The sequence below is a fragment of the Corythoichthys intestinalis genome, chromosome 10 (assembly GCF_030265065.1).
Source record: "Corythoichthys intestinalis isolate RoL2023-P3 chromosome 10, ASM3026506v1, whole genome shotgun sequence".
In the NCBI taxonomy this organism is placed as follows: domain Eukaryota; kingdom Metazoa; phylum Chordata; class Actinopteri; order Syngnathiformes; family Syngnathidae; genus Corythoichthys; species Corythoichthys intestinalis.
The window spans coordinates 42452435-42476436 of record NC_080404.1 but is presented as its reverse complement, the minus strand read 5'-3'; the positions used below and the strand labels follow the sequence as shown (position 1 = coordinate 42476436).

Here is a 24002-nt window from a genome sequence, read left to right as displayed (position 1 = left end):
AAAAACAATTAAAACCTTATATTTCACAGTTTGTTTGTTTTTTCAAATTTATTGTCTGTAAACAAAAATAAATCTATACTGCTTTTTGGTACTGTAATGCAAATAAAAGCAAATACTGTATTGAAAAGTCTAGTCATATTTATGTCCGAACTAGGGTTGGTTGGTCGGTGCAGAGCCAGTACAGCAATTTAAGTTTCTGCCACTTGTATGTGAAAAGCCACTAAATAATGGATACAAATATCTAGGGATGTGACAAAATATCGAAATGGTGATATATCGTGATACTTTGTATCCCCAAAGGTTATCGATATGCTTCTGCCAAAAATCGAGATATCGTTTTAAAAAGGTGTCAATGTCTAAAAAATAAATAAAAAGGAACCAACAAGTTGCTACCAAAATCTTCCACCATGATAGTGTATCAGTTAACTCTAAGGCTGCATTGACTGTGCTCAACGCCCAATCCATTTAGACTAGAAACGTTCGTTCATTCGAAACCAGAGCATTCACAGTCATTCTGTCCGATTTTTAGGGCATTTACAGGTCACTTGCTGTTCATTTTAGGGCATTTACAGGTCATATCCTGTTGAGTTTGAGTCACTGCCTATTCATTTGGGTGATTCCCAAGTCACTTCCTGTTATGTATCACAAAATAAACAGGAAGTGACCCATAAAATACCCCAAATTCAACAGGAAGTAACTGAAAATCAACAGGTAAATTACCTTTAATGGCCCGAAATCACCTCATTGCCTGGCATTGGCTGCCACTGACGGCCATAGATGTTCAATCCATTTGAAGTGGGAGGGACCACCACCCTCCCAGTTCAAATGAATTGGATGTCTACTAGTGATAAACTCATTCAAATTCACAGCAGAAGCTTGTTTTTCAGTTTATTAGTTGTTTGTGGAATATAATAGAATGATTTCCTGACCAATGTATCGATAATCGTTGCATCGCCATATCGTCAGATCATCGTTATCATGAGCTTTGTATCGCAAATGGTATCGTATCGTGAGGTACCAAGAGGTTCCCACTCCTACAAATATCTATACGCAACATTAGTAAATGTATAATCACATCCAGCTTTTACATTTTGTAAAGCATAGTACAATAACCTTTAGCCATAAAATCTCTCAAAACAGTGGCAATAAAATAAGTCATGGGTCTGATGTCAACTGAAAGTAGCTTTTGTATATTAAATTATACTTTTCGAGTTGAAATGATCATTGATCAACATTTTTTAACTGAGCATTTTATATATAAGAATACAATGCATAGTAGGGGACAATAAAATATTAATTAGGAGACTAACATGAGTTTCCTTGAGGAATCTATACCATATAGATTACTTGGAGCTCTTTTAAATATATTGTTTACCTGTAAACGAAAGACGTTAGAATAAAGATGTGGGCAGTGTTTTCTGATGAATTCCTCTGTAATTCTGGCATAACTTGCAGCATCGTCCATTTTTCCAGCATCCAAAAGAGCATCAATTAGGTGCCTAAAAAGAATCAGAAAAAATGTGATTAATTAAAAAATCTGTCCATACGTCCATTCGTCCGTCCTTCCGTCTTCTACTGCTTAATCCGGGGTTGGGTCGCTGGGAGAGGAGGGATGTCCAACCAGCTCCTCCCGCAGGATCCCAAGGTGTTCCCAGGCCAGCCGAGAGACAGTCTCTCCAGCGTGTCCTGGGCCGTCCCCGGGCCTTCCCGCCGGTGTGACATGCCCAGAGCCCCTTTCCATGGAAGAGTCCAGGAAACATTTGAACCAGATACCCAAGAAACACAGCTGGCTCCTCTCAACGCGGAGGAGTAGTGGCCTGACACCGAGTCCCTCCCAGACCACCGAGCTTCGCACCCTATCTCTTAGGGAGAGCCCAGACACCCTGCAGAGAAAACTCATTTCGGCTGCTTGTATCTGGGGTCTTGTTCTTTCAGTCATGACCCACAGCAGGTGACCATAGGTGAGGTCAGGAACATATATCGACTGGTAAGTTTAGAACTTTGCCTTTTGGCTTGGCTCCTTCTTCACCACAACAGAGCGGGTACAGTGTCTGCATCTCTGCAGACGCTGCACCATTCCGTCTGTCAATCTCTCGCTCCTTCATGCCCTCATTTGTGAACAAGACCCCAATATACAGTCCCCCTCCATAATTATTGGCACCCCTGAAAAAGATGTGTTTTTTAGCTTCTAATATTTTTTTTAATTCAAATAATATGGGACCTTAATGGAAAAAAAGAGAAAAATCCAACCTTCAATACAAGTGCATTCATTCAGTGGGGAAAAAATCCCACATAAAGAAAAAAATTATTTGACATCAAATAATGTGTGTCACAATTATTAGCACCCCTGGTGTTAATACTTTGTACAACCCCCTTTTGCCAACAAAACAAGGTCTGGGGACAGAGATGGCCATGGGAGGAGCTTGAGGAGCTCAATCTTGGTCTCATCTGACCAAAGCACACGGTTCCAGTTGAAGCCTGGGACTGTGTGTATTTTTGTGTGAGACCAAGATTGAGCTTTTTGGCAACAAACACTCTCAGTGGGTCTGGCGTGCCACGAAAGATGCGCATGCTGAAAAGCACCTCATACCCACTGTGAAGTATGGGGGTCGGTCAGTGATGCTGTGGGGCTGTTTCGCTTCCAAAGGCCCTGGGAACCTTGTTAGGGTGCATTGCATCATGAATGCTTTGAAATACCAGGACATTTTAAATCAAAATCTCTCTGCCCGAAAGCTGAAGATGGGTCGTCACTGGGTCTTTTAGCAAGACCATGACCCTAAACATATGGACAAATCCACACAGAAATGGTTCACCAGACACAAAATCAAGCTCCTCCCATGGCCATCTCAGTCCCCAGACCTTGTTTTGTTGGCAAAAGGGGTTGTACAAAGTATTAACACCAGGGGTGCTAATAATTGTGACACACATTATTTGATGTCAAATAATTTTTTTTTTTTTATGTGGGATTTTTTTCCCCACTGAATGAATGCACTTGTATTGAAGGTTGGATTTTTCTCTTTTTTTCCATTAAGGTCCCATATTATTTGAATTTAAAAAAATTATTAGAAGCTAAAAAACACATCTTTTTCAGGGGTGCCAATAATTATGGAGGGCACTGTACTTGAACTCCTCCACTTTGGGCAGGATCCCATCCCCGAACCGGAGAGGGCACGCGACCCTTTTCTGACTTAGGACCATGGTCTCAGATTTGGAGGTGCTGATCTTCATCCCAACCGCTTGCACAATTTTTAGAACTCCATAACACATCCATCCATTTATGATTACAAATTTAAATAGCATTTTTTTGGCAATTACTGTCAGTTTTCTATTTATCATATACTGTACTCGTTGGATTGTTTGGAATCATGATTTAAAACGTATATAACATTGTGTTAAAGTAAAACTGATTCTGAAATGAAATACAAAAATGTCATGTCGAGTGTCTATCCTGTGAAGAACTGTGAATCCAATTAAAAGTCACTCACATAGGACACACATTGTACATTGTGTCTGGTGACCAAAAACAAAATTAGCATTTGAACCTGAGGTGTTTTCATGAGCATAAGACAGCTTACATCAGCGCACTTTTTCTTTCTATTAGATGAGAAGCAAGCCAATTAATTGGGGAGCCACAGAGCTGTTGCAGCACATGAAATGCTGCTTAATTAGCTCAGTACACCATCCCCATGAATGCAGAATGAGCATAAGAGTGCAATGGGGTGCCACTTGCATCATGAGTTCAGCTCTCCAGCTGTGATCCTTGTCCGCCACCATTTCCAGACTTTTGACCACCTGCCTGAGTGAGGTTACGAGGTGGCAGCACCGTCCTGGTTGCAGGAGAGGACGCACTGTCTGAAGATACAGCACTGAAGCATTGAACACAATGTAGTGAGATCTGCCCAAAACAAACCACAAGCACCACCAGCAATTATTAATATACACTTGCAGTAATGTACATGATGTATATTCACATAAATGAATGTATTCTCTAGGTAAAACTCTTTTCAAAATGTGTCAGAAAGGCCAAGTACTGTAAAATGCAAAACTGGAATTTAAACTGTTAGTCTAATGAGCCACAGTAGACAAATAATTCAATGTGTAGAAAGTGAATGTAATTGTTGATACTAAATAGACCACGTTAGTGCAGCTAATTTATCCACCAGAGAGATTGTGGTGTACTTGTCTGGGATGGGTTTAACAAACATATTCCCTAAGGTGCTAATTGGGGGTTTGCTCATTCGACCCTTTTCTTGACACTTTCTGCACTTCTTAGCAAAGAGGCCCTGCAGAAGTCCAAACATATTTTACCGAAAACACCAGGGAATGAAAATACTTCTACATCAAAGACTGTCATAAACGTGTTTGCATTAAGCTTACACAGTACAGATGAGCCAAATGTGAATAGGAGGTCATGGTATGTAAGTAGATATCCTTTAATTATTCATTGTTTCCCATTCAAACATTTATGCTGTGGAAAATCAGACCTAACCACATATACGCATACATTGCAAGAAGGTGTATTTTATTGTGTCTTGTATAAGAATACTGGTTACGAATACAATACAATGATCACCTGTTTATGACAATAATCAATTGTCTAGGAGGTTAACTCACCTTTTGTCTTTCTTTGAAATGTCAATCGCTTTAAGACAATACTGCACATCCTCTTTAAAATCTGCCTGGAATAAAAAATAATCACACAAAAGTTACGATGAGAGCCCCGCACTTCCAATATAAAGTACAATGAATGAACAGGAATGTCACAAAATTATATCATTAGCTTCCTCAGACAGCTAGGACAATGAATGGCATTTTACTATGAAATTACAGTAACAGAGAACAAAGTGAGTGTCTAAGTAACAGAAGCAAGTCTACTAAATAGGTGTGTCTTATTTACTGCACTCACCATGGTACCTGTGGGTGGGGTACACTTCAACTGGTTCTGGCAGAGGAAGGCTCGACACAAATATTGATCAGCTGGTGGGTTGCCATCAAAGAATTTTTTGAGACAGGCGGCTGTTATGTCCAAACAACCCAGCTACAGAATAGAATAGAATAGAATAGAATAGAATAGAATAGAATAGAATAGAATAGAATAGAATAGAATAGAATAGAATAGAATAGAAAGCCTTTATTGTCATTGTACAGAGTACAACAAGATTTAAAGCTTCATCATAGCATGCAATACATAAAACAGAAGCAAAAGTACAAGGCTAATATAAATAAATAAATAAAAACAGATTAAAGTGTACACAGATTGGGAATAAAGTTAATATGGGACTAGTAGCAGGTGGTGATGTAGCTGTAATATAACAGTGCATGTGACAATTTACATACTCAGACTAGGAGGCAGATGGCTGACTTAGTATAATGACAATTTGTGCATAGATATTGATATAACAAAGCAAAAATGCTGTAATGAAACTGTGCAAATATTGCATGTGCAATACCCAGATTATGTAGTACCCAGATTGAGACAGATGTCTGTCAACATATTAATGGCATTAGCAGTCAGTGACATGGGAAGTGGGGTGCAGCACCCCCATATGTTGGGGAGAAAAAAAGTTATTTTTATTTTATCTTTTTTAAACAGTTTTATTTTTCTTTTACTGTTTAACAATAAATCAACAATATTATGCTGTAGTTAAATTAATATGGTTATAATATTATATTATATATTATACTGAATTATATTTATACTATATTATTTACCTTTTGGGGTTAAATATGTATGTTGAAAAAGTTTTTTTTTTTTTTTTTGTTAATAACGCTGCTACCCGGTCACGTTGAATAAGGCGCTATTGGAACAGAAAAGTAAACTGTTGACAGAGGAGGCTTTAACATGGCACAAAAACGAATTGGCTTTCCTTTAAGTTTTCCTTAAAAAAAAAAAAATAATAATAATAATAATCTGAAATTAAATTTGACGTCGAAAATTAAGATGATTATCCTTTGGTTTCTTCAAATAGGTAAGACATGCTTGCATTGAAACCATATTATTGTTTGTTGATGCTGTTGAGCAAGGACGTAGGTTTGCACAGGGACGGTAGTGACATAACACTACCACTTTTCAGGATGCTCAAATTGTCCCCACAAACTTTTAAGCAACCTAATTTGCAATATACAATGAGTTCAGCTATAAAGATAATTTAGATTGTCTTCCCTTGTGTTGTTAGGATAGAATTGACCCTAACATTATTAAGTGCATTAATTTCATTATGTTCAGACTTACATTTACCCATTTTCGCTTGCTATTCAACAGTGCCGGTCCATTTTTTTCTCCTCAAATGCACGTTTGATTGGCTGATGACTAGAACCCCCACATTCACACAATCCCGACAGAAATACATGTCAATATGCCGCCTCCCCCGCCCCCTTTGAAGAGGAGGGATATTAGTGTTTTGGGTTTTTTTTTCCAGCCAGCAGCAGCAGCAGCCACTGTAACAACTGTAAAAAGACGTCAATGTTGTGGAGGTGGGGAACATGCCACTAATTTTGCGACTGAAAGTCCGACCTGCATCAGAGTTAGCATAACATTAAACTGTGTGAACTTGCTAACCTGTAAAACTCGAGTAGAAAGCTGCTTAGAGAGGTGTTTTCCAGTATGTTTTCTACTGTTAAAGTTAATTCAACTCTGCATTTATTCATAGTTAAAATGTATTTATTTTCTACAGCATTTAAAAAATATATATTTTTATTTGCAGCCTATGCACATTTTAACCCCCCCCCCCCCCAAAAAAAAAGCACAACCGCTCTAAAGCTCCTTTATATGAAGCAAGCATTTTGAAAAATGACTTTCTCCCTATGAAAAGAATTTTAACTTTTTGCATTTTTATCTAGGAACCAGCTATTTTTGAGAAATAAACCCAATCTGTTTGGTCTTATTAATGTCCCGTACCCAGCAAAAAGTGTACATGCAGGTTATGCTGTCATAGCATCCCTACCAATGTTGAGACCAAACCTACGCCCTTGCTGTTGAGCTGCCGCCGTGCAGTGCGCTGTTGGATAGTCGTGTGCAATTGATTGTAGTGTTGCAAAAAGAGGGCGTTTAACAAAGGCTTATCAGCCCTTTTAATTTCAAATGAGTTAATGTATCATTGCGGCATATAACTGCGGGGATTTGCATTATAATACACGGGCGCTTTCATTTCCAATACATAAACTCCAACACAGACTCTAGTTAAAATAGAACGCTGTCTTTGTAGTAGCCTAGTAGGAGTACATAAACTATCCAGAATGCATGTGTACAGCCATTGTGCACATCTTGTATGGAGAAAACGCACGAGCATGACAAATTTCGACTGAAACATCTGGTTTTGGATGGGAAAAACTAAAAAAGATCCTCAGCACCCCCTGCAGTGAGTCACTTCCAGTGCCCCTTTTAGGAGAGCAATGACTGAAATTTCAGTGACAAAATGATCATTCAAATTGGACATAAGTTTGAATTTTACGCAGAATGAAGCATACGCGCGCCTTGGCCATTTCAATAGGTACATACGCATGATCGAATAAGTATCCACCTGAAATGTAAAAGAGCAGGAACTCTTACATCCTAACACTCAAGGGCATAGGTTTGCATAGGGACGGTAGAGACATAACACTACCAACTTTTCAGGATGCTCAAATTGTTCCCACCAACTTTTAAGCAACGTTATTTACATTATATACTGACTTCAGTTACATAGGTAATTTAGATCGTCTCCCCATATGTTGTAAGGATAGAATTGACCCAACCATTATTAAGTGAATTATTTTCATAATTTTCAGACTAACATATACTCCTTTTCACTGCTGAGTGTGCCAACCAGTTTTCCCCTCAAACGCACGTTTGATTGGCTCATGACTTGACACGCCCCTCCCACACACACACGAGCACTCAAAGCCCCGTGCCGCTTCCTCCACCCCTTTCGAAGAGGAGGGATATTAGAAGTTTTTTTTCCCGGCTTGCAGCAGGTGCAGCCACTGTATGTATTGTAAAAAGACGTCAATGTTGTGGAGGTGGGAAACACACCACTAATTTTGCTACTGAAAGTCCGACCTGTATCCGCATTAGCACACCAAGAAACTGTGAATTTGCTAACCTGCAAAACCTGAGTAGGAAACTGCTTAGAGAGAAGTGTCGTCCTGTATGTTTTCTACTGTTAACGCAGTGCTTCTCAATTATTTTCTGTTATGCCCCCCCACAGGAAGATGTAAACGTTCCGCGCCCCCCCCACAACTCTCTGCCGCCACTATAAATATACCGTAGTATAATTTGTATGCAAAATTCTTATTATTATAAGTATACCTCTGCATAACATTTTGTCCTTTTTAATATTAAAGAAGAAGAAAATAGTTTTTAAAAAAAGAACACATCCATGCTGTAAAAAATAGACTCAAGATACATTTTTTGACCGTATGATACTGAAAAAAAAAATAAAATCAAATAAAAAAATAATCCTAAAGTCAACTTGATTAGCAACATTTACTCAAGAGGACAATACGCCAAACCATTAGACTAAAAAAACAAAAATTAATAGAACAAAAACGACAGTGTCATTGGACAGAAAGACAGTTTTTATTTTTGCTGCAGGCGGTATAAGCTCCTTTGCTGTGGTGTTGGGTTATTTTGCATTGAGCAACTTGGTATGCCACCTTATGTGATGCTGACAGTGCTCGCTGGTTTACTGATGTAACACTAACAAAGCGGGACGATTGTTGGCAATATTCGGCACCTTTTCGCTGAAAAAAAAAATTCCTGCTGTCCGCTGCTAACATTTTTAGACAAAGAAAACAGACTGGTCTTTCCTCGTCTCCCACTGTACTAAAAGTCAAAAGCCAAATGCTACATACGCGTCGTCATATTTCTTTGTCTTAGCTTTTCATATGTCCAATGCTCTTTGCTGTGTGCTCTTGTTTGGTTCAAAAATACTGCGCACATGCCGAAAATGAGAGCGCCACTACCACCCACTCGGCAGATGTGCAATTACACGTTATTCTAGTTCGGCAAAAAAGTATGTTCCCCAAGGTCACATGCGCCACCCCCAGCATCTCTCTGCAACCCCCATGGGGGGGCCCGCCCCACTATTTGAGAAGTACTGTTTAACATTAATTAAACTGTGAGAAATGTAGTGAACCGAGGTTTATCCCTTTCTCCCCAATTTTCATTTTTATATTATTTATGTGGTTTTAAAGCAGCCCAAAGGAGCTTTTTTTTTTTTTTTTTGAGTTTGGCTTTGCTTGTGGACAAAAGCAGGGGTGTCTTACCTGAAATGAAAGCAGATTTTTCATTTATTTTTGTTATTCCCTGACTAAGAGGTTTTTTCAGTTATATTTATTTATATATTATATATTAATTTCTCAACAATGTTGAGTGGTATTAAGACGAATGTTTATTTTTTGCATTCCTGAATAGTTAAGAGATTATTAAGAAGTTTGTATTTATTGTGTTAACATATTTTATTATAACACACTTAAAAATATCAGTGCTTTATTGTGCCAAATATTTTCACTTGTTTTTCTGCAGGACACAACCAGTGTCTCTTACCTGTAGCCCTACTTCTGCACAAGAGATGTACATATGTTGGTCAAAGCTAAGTGTTCCTCCTGAGTCAGCTTCTGTCATTTCTTCCAGTTCATTGAAGGCTGCCTGCAAAGCTGCAGGGTCTGTATATAAAACAAAACAAAACAAAACAATGAAATACAACCTCTACAATGCTTTTTGTGTGTAACCTAGCATAGAAAAACACACACCTTGTTTCTTCTTGGCCTTGGCCAAATACTGGATAACATCCAGGTCCATTTTTGCGTCTGTTTACAGAACATGCAGCTCAACAGCAGAAATATACTTAGTCTACAATTATAACTCACAACTTTTTTCTATTTTCGCTCAATAACTACTGGTGACATTTTCCCATATTAGTTTATTGGATTTGAAATGACGTCCATTACTGACTTTAATTAAACTCGAAACACGCAAGCTAGCGTCACTTTCCAACCTGTTTCTGCGTGATAAGCCACTTATTCTATCATTGTTTTTGTAACATTTCAATCTTGAATATTAGCAAGAGTTGCATTAAGAAGCCATGTTGGCACTGGCTAGCTATTTAAACCCTAACGCATAACACGTTTAGCTAGTTTAGCCGTCACACGTAAAAGATAATTAATAAATAAAAATACCCCCGTGGAAGAATTTCAGGAGGAAAATGTTTTGATTCAAATACTGTTGCAGGCGTTTTCCCAATTTTGCGATTTTCAACAATGAATGGTTCACTCAAAGTTTGGTTGCGCTGCCTAGCAACGGCGCAATGTCCACACTACGGTAAGCAAAGAAAGACAAAAGTTCCGCAAATTTCTCAATTGCTTTTTTACGGTTTACTATTTGTATTTACTGGATTGTGCTGTAAAGCAAGGGCGTAGGTTTTTTCTCAATATTGCTAGGGACGATATAACAGCATAAACTGCACGTACAGTTTTGCTGGGGACGGGACATTAATAAGATCAAACAGATTGGGTGAACAGAGGTCAGGGCTACATTTCTCACCAATATGAGCCTAATTAATTGATAGGCTAAATCAGGGGTCCCCAATCTTTTTCCTGTGAGAGCCACATAACTTTTCCCTTCTCTGATGAGGGGCCGAGGTCAGTTTGTCACAGAAAAAGTGTGACGATTGCAGGAGTGCCTAAATGTAAAAAAATATTGTTTTTGAGGAAGCCACAATAAACTAACCCTATCTGGATTCTTCACGGAACAAAAGTTAATAAAATAAAATTAATAATATAATACAATAATAATAAATAAAAATAACACTATTAATTAAATAGGTAATAACCAAATAACCCTCTCTGAGTTCTTGACAGAAAAAGGCCAGGAAATAAATAACACTATTGCGAAAAAATAATAATAATAATAATTCAAAATGCTCTCTGGTATTTTTCAGGGGGCCGGACCAAATGTGAAAGCGGGCCGTATCCGGCCCGCGGGCCGTAGTTTGGGGACCCCTGGACTAAATGATTAATGCAAAATAAATCTGTATTCACTTATACTAACTTTCACACTGCAAATTTAAAGTAAAATGTCTTAATCTGATCATTTTTCATAAATCTAGGCGAATAATTTTCTCCATCTTGTTTTAAGTGTTAAAGGCTTGTTAACAGATTCATGCGTCAGATTCCTTCATTTACTTAAGTAAATATTACTACAGTCATTTTTTGTTCTTAAGGCTATACATCTAAAAGTATCCATCAATATTTATTCTTGAATTAAGAACAGGCACGGTGGCTGAGTGGTTAGCACGTCTGCCTCACAGTTCTGAGATCAAGGGTTCAATCCCGGGCTTCGGCCTTCCTGTGTGGAGTTTGCATGTTCTCTCCGGGAACTCCGGTTTCCTCCCACATCACAAAGACATGGTAGGCTGATTGAACACTCTAAATTGTCCGTAGGTATGAGTGTGTGCGTGAATGGTTGTATGTCTCCTTGTGCCCTGCGATTGGCTGGCAACCAGTTCAGGGTGTCCCCTGCCTACTACCCGTAGTTAGCTGGGGTAGGCTCCAGCACCTCCGCGAGAATGAATGAATGAATGAATGAATTAAGAACATTTCTGACAAACAAGTTTTTTAAAATATTAAATATACAAACCTTATGCTTAAAATAAGTCTGTTCAACCTATTTTCAGCTAGCTATTTAATTTCAACAAATCTGAGTAAAATTTCTTGAAGCACTGGCAGATAATTTCACTTATTTCTAGTAGATTTAGACTGAAAACAAGGAAAGTTTTTTTGGGGTGGGGGGGGGGCTGTTGGAGGTATTTGCAGTGCATATTTGTTGGTTTAGGTCAGACATGTCCATAGTCTGGCCCGTGGTCAAATTTCATCCGGCCCCCAGCCTCTTTCATAAAATTAGTAACGTCTGGCCCGCACACAGACTTAATAAATTGGTCAGCAGTACTGCAACCAGCATATGAAGTAGCTTACACACGAAATGCTGCTCCTCATTTACCCACTAAAAGGCAGCAGCACTTTAACCCTTTATTGCCAAATGTATCACATTTGATACACCTGAAATTTCATGATTTTGAGACTAATTTAGGATTTTGACATTTCTTCTCGACAAAAAAAAAAAAAAAAAGATGGATGCAAGTCAACACATGCATCTGCAGGTTCCATGAAAAAAAAACATGATTTAGCATGGGTTATAGATATTAGAGCGCTTATTACACATATTCATTTTGACTTTTCTTTTTACAAATTTGAAAAATAGGTTTCATTAGGACCTTATTTTTCAAATTTTGGGATTCTCTGATAATTGCTTCATGTTGCAGGTATTTAAGGGCTAAGCAACATTACTCTGTGTGACCCATTATTTCCATTTTCTAAAATGGCGACATTCAACAAAAAAAAAAGAAAATTGACTGAAGGCCGACGCTTCAAGGATAGGTGGAAATTGGACTATTTCTTCACTAAAATACGCAGCAACTGTGTCTTGCCTCATTTGCAAAGAAGCGATATTACCAAACAAGAGACGCTGACATGTACGACAAGATTACAGGGAAGATACGCAGCGAGAAATTGAAGCAACTTCAAGCTTGTTTAATTTCACAGCAGTAGTATTTCGCAAGAGCCCGAGAGTCGAAAGAGAACGCCACAAAGGCTGGTTGCGAGATTGTTGAAATTATTCATTAAAAAAATAATAAAGCAAATCTGACACACTGAATGGTTTGCTAAATTTTGCTTAAATATATTGTTCTACGTAAAAAGGACGTGAGCCAAGGTCGGCCCCCCACATTTTTACCACGCCAAATCTGGCCCCCTTTGCAAAAAGTTTGGACACCCCTGGTTTAGGTGGTACACCGTTCGATTCAAACCTTTGTTTTCAATAACGAATAAAGTAACATTTTGAAAACTTCCAGAATAAGTGTCCAGATTTTATAGGCAAATTTTTAAATTGCAATATCCAAACACAAATTATATTAACAATCATACACAAGAAATACAAACTTGTTAATCATCTCTCAACTCTCCAGGATTGCAAAAAATATAAACGGTTCTGCGCATGTGCGTAATGTTGAAAATGGCCGTTAATGCAGCGGTACCAAAGTCAACACTACAAACTTTCAATAAAGGAATATTTATTTCCGTTTGATCACGGACGGACATGCAGGAAACTTCTCCTCAGACACATCCTGCCATGTGGCTGCACACGCACACAACTCAACTACATGCCGCTCTCTCAACGTTAACGTCTTCGCTATGTCTTTAAGCATTTAATTATGCCATATTCATGTTGCACGTGTATGTTTATGATGAAACTTTTTTATTTAGCACCTTTGGATAACATTGAGAGTCCAACTGAATGTAAAAGAGTGCTTATTCACCACCACAAAAGCTTCGGGAGCAAAATATCAGGGTGAAAATTTTGACAGTTGCCAGTTTACCGGCTGTGAATGCATGTGTGTGTGTAGGGAGTGTGGGGTCAACTCATCAGTCAATCAAACTTGCTTTCGGGGGGGTTGACTAGCACATTCAGCAAGTGAATAAGGGTCAATGTAAGTCTGAACATAATGAAAGGTCTGTAATTCACTTAATAATGGTAGGGTTAATTCTATCCACACATTATGGGAAGACAATCTAAATGATCTACTATATAACTCTAGAAGTCATTATATAATGCAAATAAGGTTGCTTAAAAGTTGGTAGGGACAATTTGAGCATCCTGAAAAGTTAGTGTTATGTCCCTACCGTCCATATGCAAACCTACGCCCTTGCTGAAAAGTACAGCATTTGATTAGCCAAGATTAAGGGTAAAATCTGGTAATTCATGGGATTTCATAGAACAAATTAATCTGATGTACATATTAGTGCAGCTCACTACTTTATGGAGATTAGTACACAATTAAAACAAGGCAAACATTATGCTAAAGATTGGCTCTCCTGTGTTAGGCATTTTTACTGCTATTCACTTGTACAACTTTGTGACAGATTTTCAATTTCCAACAATATAATAAATAAACTGTATATTTCATTATCTTTCGCACTGACTAAATGCTCACATGTAATATACAGTGGAGCAAAAAAGTATTTAATCAGCCACCAATTATGCAAGGTCTCACACTTAATAAGATGCGAGAGGCCTGTAATTTTCATCATAGGTATACCTATATGGGAAATAGAATGAGGGTGGAAAAAACCTAAAAATCACTTTGTCAGATCTTTCAAGAATGTATTTGCAAATTATGGTGGAAAATCAGTATATGGTCAGGGACAAAAGTTCATCTCAATACTATGTTATATTCCCTTTGTTGGCAATGGCAGAGGTCTAAACATTTTCTGTAAGTCTTCACAAGGTTTTCACACACGTGTTGCTGGTATTTTTGTTCTATCTTCAATGCAGATATCCTCCAGAGCAGTGATGTTTTGGGGCTGCTGTTGGGCAACACGGACTTTCAACTCTCTCCAAAGATTTTCCTTGGGGTTGAGATCTGGATATGACTAGGCCACTCAAGGACCTTGAAATGCTTCTTACGAAGCCACTCCTTTGTTTTCCAGGCAGTGTGTTTGGGATCATTGTCATGCTGAAAGACCCAGCTACGTTTCATCTTCAATGTCCTTGATATTGGAAGAAGGTTTTCACTCAAAATCTCACGATACATGACCCCATTCATCCTTTAGGTTATGCATGTTGTGCATTATGTTTGCACCCCCTTGCTTCAAAGTAGATATGGTGTTCTTTGGATGCAGTTTTTATCTGACCATATGATATTCTCCCAGTCCTCTTCTGGATCATTCAAATGCTCTCTAGCAAACTTCAGATGGTCCTGGACGTATACTGACTTAAGCAGGGGGACACATGTGGCACTCCAGGATTTTAGTCCTTGGTTGGCGTAGTGTATTACTGATAGTAGCCTTTGTTACTTTGGTCCCAGTTCTTTGCAGTTCATTCACAAGGTCCCCTGTGTGGTTTTGGAAATTTTGCTCAACGGTCTTGTGATTGTTTTGACCCCACAGGGTGACATTTTGCATGGAGCCCCAGATCGAGGGAGATTATCAGTGGTCTTGTATATTTTCCATTTTCTAATAATTGCTCCCACAGTTTATTTCTTCACACCAAGCTGCTTACCTATAGCAGATTTAGTCTTCCCAGCCAAGTGCAGGTCTACAATTTTGTTTCTAGTGTCCTTTGTTAGCTCTTTGGTCTTGGCCGTAGTAGAGTTTGGAGTGTGACTGTTTGAGGGTGTGGACAGGTGTCTTTTATACTGATGAGTTCAAACACATGCCAATAATAACGAGTGGTAACGAGTGGAGAGGACTGAGGAGCCTCTTAAAGAAGTTAAAGTTCTGTAAGATCCAGAAATCTTGCTTGTTTGTAGGTGACCAAATACATATTTATCACCATAATTCGCAAATAAATTCTTAAAAATTTGGACAAAGTTGATTTTCTGGATTTTTTTCCCGCCTCATTCTGTCTCTCATAGTTGAGGTATAGCTATAATGACATTTACAGACCTCTCTCAGCTTTTTAAGTGGGAGAACTTGCACAATGGGTGGCTGACTAAATACTTTTTTGCCCCATTGTAGTATAATATGAATAATTGTATACTAACAATTACTGGTGCACGATAATTATTGGTCTGATAATTATCGGTCCGATAATAGGAATTATGACGTTATCCCGATAATTCCAATAACATTTATAATAGGACCGATAATATGTACTCTTCTGGCTTTACAGTTTAAACACTAGTATGGGATATCAGTTGATCATTTGCGGGGCATTGCTCCCACCTGCTGGTCAGAATAATTCACTGCATCTATTTTTTGTTACAGTAGTTTGGTTCAATCACTTACACATTGCGGTGTCTAGCGGTAGCATTGACAGTCGTAAATGCTTTCTGTTACGTTTCCGCCTCGGAAATATATGTAAGTATTTTATGTTTACTGTAACATATGGATGTGCAATATATTTTTACTTATGGGTCATATGTACAGAACTTCATAAGTTGTGTTATAGAAGCCAGCCAATGCTTTCGTAGCTCAAGCTAGTGTGCAATGCTATACATATAATAGTTGTGTGTATAAGTGTATTTTGCAGTTTGTTGTATATTGAGTATTGAATAGGTGTATTTTTCTGTTGTACTATCACAATATTAAGATGAGTGTCTTCCCATAAAAGCAAGAAAATACCAAGCCTTGTGGTTTATGGAAGTGCATTCATTCTTAGCTGGCTGTTGGGCAGTGCAGAAGTGAAACGCACTGTTTTGTTCATGTCATTATAAAAAAATCTGGTGAGATCAAAGGCAAATCTATGTTGAATCCACCACTAGCTGTTGTTGTTGTTGTTGGTTTTTTTTCAACCTCCAGGTGTTCAAAAATTATACATTATATTACATTATGTTATACATTTAAATATTTATATATTTATTATCGGTTATCGATATCGGTATCGGCTTTGAGGAGCAGGCAGTTATTGATATCGGTTTAAAAAAAACTAAAAGACTAGCCTATACACAACAATCACTTAGTTCTGGTCTTCTTAACTGCCCCTATATCTCTTTTAGTATTTTAAATTTCCTTTTAAATTTCCTTATACGTTATATACTTTCATTTTCTCACTTTTAATATTTTTAAATGTTTGTACGGCGACCTTGAGTGCCAGAAAGGCGCCTTTAAATAAAATGTATTATTATTATTATTAAAAAACTGATATCGTGCACCCCTACTGACAATATTAGTGGGGTTTGATGTTTTCTGTCAGAGACATCAATTAATTGTAGAGCTGTTTTTTGCTTGAAAAACAAATAGCTGCTCAGTCCAACCCAAACGCAGATGGTTCTAAATCATGATGATTAGGCTCAAAATGAAAAATTTCATTTCCCATCACTCATAATGTCATAAACACACACCTGTTCCCTCGCATAATTGATCAATATCTATTGTGTGAAGAACCTTAAAGTGCTTCAGCAGCATCGTAGCTGAGCCTCACTGACAAGTGACAGATTATTTCCAAAATAGTTACTTAAAAGGCATCAAGCTTCTAGGACACAAGCAGAAAACTGACTTAAAGGGGAAAGAAACTATCTGGCAAAACAGATTGGTAACAAAATAGAAGACGAAAACTAATAATGCACCATTTAGTATGTTAATAATACTCATTAATTACTTCCCAGATACAAATTGAAACAAGTCTCCAGCAGCTGTTACTATTCTGTTCACTACAGGGGCTCTCTTTGTAATTATGCATTTAAATCAGAACAATAAAACACTAATTTAGACCGCTCACAAGCAATTATAGAAGCAATCAGTGCTGAAATGTAGCTATGAATCTGTTATGGAGAAAAACAATGACAAAAACCATAGAGAGTGAGAAGGTAAGATAGAGCGTTGCTTACACGTTGATCACACAAAGGTTGGAGATCCACAGTGCTTCTCCTAGTGTCTACATTTACTTTAACGATGCTTTCTAAAGGAAAAAAACATCACATATTTTCTCAAATTAACCACATACAATGTACAATATGCACAACTCATCCATAATGTAGCAAAGTCATGTGAAAAGTCAGTCCAATAAACACATTTGTATTTTCTGACCCCTATGTTGAGTTCAATTTCGCCATTGCTTAAATGTCTAACTGTATTATATTCCATATTCCTAAGATGTTGTATCAGCGGGATCAGCTAAATCATTGATTATCTGCCAAGCCCTCATTAACCATTGATGGTTTGTACACATGCACAAGAGTCAGCCAAATAATTACATCTTCTCCTTCTATTTCTGTCGCATACACAATACAAATATAGCCTTTGTTTTCATACATGCAAGACATGTTATGCCTATCTACTTAAAGAATAACAGCATGTTTTTCCTCTCTAGATATAAATTCTACACTCCTTTGAAAGCGGATCCGGTTTAATAGTAATGCCGGAAAGCAGCGTTTAACTACAAGTAAGTAAATAAATTGGCAGGGAGGAACTTCCTTGACTCTTTGCTCCTCCACTTTCCGCAGTATTTGAGTGGAATTACATTTTTGATTGATTTAAAATCAATAAATGTGTCACAAATCATCATCCACAATCATAGAATCGAGTAGGGTTGTGCCGATCATGTTTTTTTGCTCCCGAACCGATCCCGATCGTTTTAGTTTGAGTATCTGCAGATCCCGATATTTCCCAATCCGATTGCTTTTTTTTTTTGCTCCCGATTTAATTCCAATCATTCCCGATAATTTTTCCCGATCATATACATTTTGGCAATGCATTATGAAAAAAATGAATAAAACTCGGACGAATATATACATTCAACATACAGTACATAAGTACCGTATTTGTTTATTATGACAATAAATCCTCAAGATGGCATTTACATTATTAACATTCTTTCTGTGAAAGGGATCCACGGATAGAAAGACTTGTGACTTTGTATATTGTGACTAAATATTGCCATCTAGTGTATTTGTTGAGCTTTCAGTAAATGATACTGTAGCCATGCCCCAATGCATGATGGGAAGTGGAACCATGACTGTTCGTAGTCCTATCAATTGATATATCTTCTCTGTGTTAGGAAATAAATTAAGGTGTTAAGAAAAAAATCATTTGCTACCTTGCTTCCCCACATTGCTTCCCATGATATTTCTAATCGTAGGGAGAGGGATTGTAAGGCTTTAGCCCAGGGGTGTCCAAACTTTTTGCAAAGGGGGCCAGATTTGGTGTCTTAAAAATGTGGGGGGCCAACCTTAGCTGACGTTTTTTACGTAGAACAATTAGGGCTGTCAAAATTATCGCGTTAACGGGCGTTAATTAATTTTTTAAAATTAATCACGTTAAAATATTTGACGCATTTAACGCACATGCCCCGCTCAAACAGATTAAAATGACAGCAAAGTGTCATTTCCACTTGTTACTTGTATTTTTTGGTGTTTTTCCGCCCTCTGCTGGCGCTTCGGTGTGACTAATTTTATGGGTTTTAGGCTTCAGCACCATAATTATTATTGACATCAACAATGGCGAGCTACTAGTTTATTTTTTGATTGAAAATTTTACAAACTTTATTAAAACGAAAACATTAAGAGGGGTTTTAATATAAAATTTCTATAACTTGTACTAACATTTATCTTTTAAGAACTACAAGTCTTTCTATCCATGGATGGCTTTAAGAGAATATTAATAATGGTAATGCCATCTTGTTGATTTATTGTTATAATAAACAAATACAGTACTTATGTACAGTATGTTGAATGTATATATCCGTCTTGTGTCTTTCCATTCCAACAATAATTTACAGAAAAATATGGCATATTTTATAGATGGTTTGAATTGCGATTAATTACGATTAATTAATTTTTAAGCTGTGATTAACTCGATTAAAAATTTTAATTGTTTGACAGCCCTAAGAACAATATATTTAAGCAAATTTTAGCAAGCCATTCTGTGCGTCACATTTGCTTTATTGTTTTTTTAAATTAATAATTTCAACAATCTCACAACTAGCCTTTGTGGCGTTCTCTTTCGACTCTCGGACTCTTGCAAAATACTACTGTGAAATAAACTAGCTTCAAGTTGCTTCAATTTCTCACAACTTATCTTCCCTGTAATCTTGTCGTACATGTCAGCGTGTCTTGATTGGTAATATCGCCTCACAATGAACTCTTTAAAAACAGTGACTGTCTCTTTGCAAATGAGGCGGACACAGTTGTTGCGTATTTTTGTGAAGAAATAGTCCAATTTCCACCTATCCTTGAAGCGTCGTCTGTCACAGTCAACTTTCTTTTTTTTTTTGTTGATTGTCGTCATTTTAGAAAATTGGGAGTAAAGGGTCACATGGGGTAATGTTGCTTCGAGTGCTGCTGCCTTTTAATGGGTAAATGAGGAGCAGCATTTAGTGCGTAAGCTACTTCATATGCTGGTAGCAGTACTGTTGACCAATTTATTAAGTCTGTGTGCGGGCCAGACGTTATTGATTTTAGGACAGAGGCTGGGGGCCGGATGAAATTTGACCATGGGCCGCATTTGGCCCCCGGGCCGGACTTTGGACATGTCTGCTTTAGCCAATTAAAAAAAGGCTCCAAAGGCAGCCAAAATTCACTCTACTCATTTTACACTGCCTTTTATCTCTCTATATAGGTAAAACGGCACCATTACAGATTGAGCGCGATAATGCGTGGGTGGGTCGTGCAGCGCATGCATTAATTGCGTTAAATATTTTAACATGATACATTTAGAAAAAAATTAATTACCGCCGTTATCGGGATAAATTTGATAACCCTACCTTAAGCCTAAACTAAAGACTCTGGATGAGTGTAACATATTATGTTTGTAACGTTAAATACAATTAGAAATGATTAAATTAAAAATTATATGTATATATATTTAAAAAAGGCATGGCCGATATTTTTTTGCCGATTCCGATACTTTGAAAATGACGTGATCGGACCCGACCGATCGGGTCCGACATCTCTAGAATCGAGTAGTTTTTTTTTATCATTGCACATTATTTCAGCGCAATTAAATCAATCAATCATCAAATGCAATTTCTAGTTGAGGAAACATCTACATGAAACATGCAATGATTCCTTTCATATCAATAACATCGCTTTTTACAGTAAATAGTTTTCGACTGCAAAAAACCACTTCTCGGATAATGGGCCTGAGGCTAATTTATAAGCCCTCTCCAACCCAGGGACACAGTTCAAATAGTTCTGTGAAATACATTCATGCAGTAATGCGAGGGAATCATATTTAATCATACAAATAGTATGTCTGTAGATGTGAGCTTTCAATTTCCCCTGTGGAATATTTTGTGTTTGATGCTCATAATTATTCAAAAAAATATCGGCATACACATTATTTAAATTGCATAGGCATTTTAGAATGTAATTACTACTGTTGTGTACTACATGCTCTTAGATCATGTACAAGTTGTATGTTTGAACATGGTGTTTACCTTATAGTATGCCTTATTTTAACTTTTTTGGGGTTTTTTGCATGGTGCATTTTTCACTTTATCTCCAAGTAGTTTCTCGCTATAGCAATGCTCTCTCGGGATATCATGTCTCTTCCTTACTTCAGTTTGTGAGCTCACTGGGCTAAATGTCTGCTGCATCAGTGTCTGTAAACTTGCCTTTCCTCCTTCTGTTTAGTTTGGGAACACATATGCTGCTGCACATCTTGGCCAATCAAATGCAGTTTTAACAGAACAAAGCAAGAAAATGTGCTTGTGCAGTATCCTTCATGTGTGAACGTCTTCTCTTTCAAATCATAATAATTTTGAGGATCAATCTAAAGTTGAAATGATGCAAATGTTCTCAATTGTGTGACTAATAAAGGATATTCTATCTGATCTGAAAAAAAAACAACATGAATCTCATCTTTAGAACCAGAACATTTGTGAAAGACATACAGTATCACAAACATGCAGTTTCCTAAAATAATCCTTAACTGATCTGCAGAGTGTAAATTCAAGTTTTACAACAGTGTTACGTAAAGCGTCATCACCATCAGATAAATATACAAAAAAATACATGTATATAATAAGTCAAATAAATCAATCAGAGGATGTGCAACATTGCTAAAGTCAGTTGAGCATCATCGGTTACTCTGTCATTGGAGATGATGGATGCCCCAGGTTTGCTTGCCGATGGGCATGCGAATTGGATTTGACGGCACCCTGGAATCCTACTTAGCAGTAACTGACATATTCATAAATCCCTTTAGATTAGCCGTTGCAACAGAATCAAAACATCATTTGTGTCATAAAGGTTGTACTCAAATCTTACAAATGATAGGAATTACCATTTAAAGAACAAATGTGAAGTAATTTCATAACATGCCAAATAGGGTCACAATTAAAGTAATTAAACATCGTCCAACAAATAAAGCATGAAAAAAATAATTTATATGTTGTATATTTGACAAAATAATCGCGTTTCCGAAGTTCGAGCCTGAAAGGGTACGAACCCGGAAGTGATACGTCACACCGAGAACAGCGATGGCAGCGCTCCATACAGCCGCCATACAAAGCCCTTCAAACAATCATTCAAACAGCGATATAAACGATAGATCGAGCGCAAGGGAGGAGATCCAAGTTTTTGGAGAGGTGGAGGAAGAAGAGAAGGTTGGAATTTTATGTTGGACCTAACATGTATTAGCCAGATGCTAATCAGGTTGCAAATAATGCGCCTAGACTACCTGACATGGAACGGAGACAAGACCCATCGAGATTACAAGATTGGTAAATCCCAGCGTCTCTTAAACGGATCGTGCATAGTGTCTTGTTGTGAGTTTTTTGTTGACAAAGGTATCAAACACATGACGTGCTGACAACTTTGTTTCTTTATTAACACATGGAGCAAACAGTACGAACACAGTTTGGGGCTCTCGGTAGGCTGTGCGGAGCGGTAGCTAGAGCCTGTAGAAGTGGCGTCTAATGGCGTGAGGACATGTAGTTTTTTCACACAAGCCAACAGATTACAAAGCACCACTTCAGTGTTGTCCCGAGACTACATTTCCCATGATTCACTGCGTGACCTGCGCCGCTCGCTGATTCGCTGTGAGATTGACTCAATGGCTACGCTAAACCAACACGCTAGTTGTCAGCCGTCACCTGTCAGCGGCTCTCGTAAAACACAAACTAGAAGGCTTTCATACGATGACCGTGAAAGAAACGCCGAACCGTCCAAAAGCAATGCAATGCTTGAAGCATGAAGATGGGAATACATAATACAAATACAAATAAATGTGCCCAAACTCAGCGGCGGTGTGTGTCTCTAACGGCAACGTGACAGTGAATTACCGCGACGCCGACCCGCTAATATGCACATACACACCCCTTTCCCGATTGACAGTGGATTAACCCTTTCGGACAAGATCGTAGATGACTCACAATTTAAACACGCTTAACCTAGCTAACCTATGATCGGGGATTGCCACGAGTTAGCTTTCAGCTAACGTCGCTAGCTTCTACTGTTCATTCCACAACAGTTGGCAGCTCTGCTTTGACAAAGTCATCAGTCATCTATCCAAAAATCACACTTACTTTTTGGCAAATCCTTGATCATAAGTAGACCGGTTGAGGAGGCAGGCATCTTCGAAGTGTTTGCAGCAGAGAACACTACTCGATGATGGCGTGAAATTCATTTGCTTCGTGCGAACGAAAGATGTCCATTTCCTTTTCGTTTGAGTGAGAACAAAACATCGCCACACACCGCCATGGCATCTTACCAAGAAGCAATGCAACAATACTGTGTGTATGGCGGACATCCCTCGCAGTTCTCGGTGTGACGTCAGTTCCGAAGCTTTCCGAAGATTGTCGAAGAAAAGCATTTTCGTTGTCAAGGGCGTTGCTATGGGTTAACCCTTGAGAGTCGAAGGACGCGCCGGCGCGTCCTCAGCGCACGTCGTCTTTGAAGCGCCCTCACGTTTTAATTATGTCACCCACATGCCGTTAGTTGGTCTCGTTTTAAAGTGCGGAAGTTGCGGTTTACTCTCGTTATTATTTGAAGTCAATCGACCAACTAAAACGTGAGATATTGTCATTTAAGTTTTATAGTTTTATTGTCCTCTCAAAAAAACATTAAAACGCTGCATGGATCATTTGTTTATGTCTATATTTCCATCATTTCTTGTCCTTTTTCAAAACGGAAGCTCCATGAAAAAAACACAAATCAAACGAACCCTTTCGAAGTCACAGTGGAAGCACAAAATGCGTTTTTTTTTTTTTTTTTTTAAATAAATATAACTGCCGTGCGAGGTTCCACCGAACGAGAGGGAGGAGTGTTCTGAAGCAGCGAGGTGGCGAGCGACGGCCGTTTGGGTCGAGCGAGCGACTTTGTGTGACTGAGAATGAACGGAAAACTAAATTTAGTGCAAGCAATTGTGCTTTTTGATCAACTTGAGGAAGAGGATGGTCCAAATTCGTCATCATCGTCTTCCTCGGAAGAGTCCTCGAGTGAAGATAGTGACGGATTTGAACAGGTGGGTGACGCCATCGACGAGCAGAGGTAAACCAACTCACTTTTTTTTTTTTTTTTATGATG

At 38.1% G+C, this 24002-nt stretch overlaps 1 protein-coding gene across 9 annotated transcripts in view; it reads right to left on the bottom strand.

Annotated features, from left to right (window-relative positions):
* The window catches only part of LOC130922838 (cilia- and flagella-associated protein 46), a 100070-nt gene extending 77014 nt beyond the window's left edge, over nt 1-23056 (bottom strand). For 8 of the 9 annotated variants that reach the window (XR_009064584.1, XM_057848000.1, XM_057847997.1 and 5 more), the window contains exons 1-7: nt 10159-10289; nt 9733-9789; nt 9527-9645; nt 4907-5038; nt 4615-4679; nt 3731-3895; nt 1376-1499 (exon numbers count right to left, since the gene is read on the bottom strand). Coding sequence is in view for 8 of the 9 variants with exons in the window: in XM_057848000.1 (XP_057703983.1) it covers nt 1376-1499; nt 3731-3895; nt 4615-4679; nt 4907-5038; nt 9527-9645; nt 9733-9781 (654 nt within the window). In the remaining variant the exon portion in view is untranslated. Of the gene's footprint in view, nt 1-1375; nt 1500-3730; nt 3896-4614; nt 4680-4906; nt 5039-9526; nt 9646-9732; nt 9790-10158; nt 10290-23002 lie in introns of those variants that run through there. The other variant, XM_057848001.1, reaches the window with a different exon arrangement.
* Nucleotides 23057-24002: the final 946 nt, after the last annotated feature.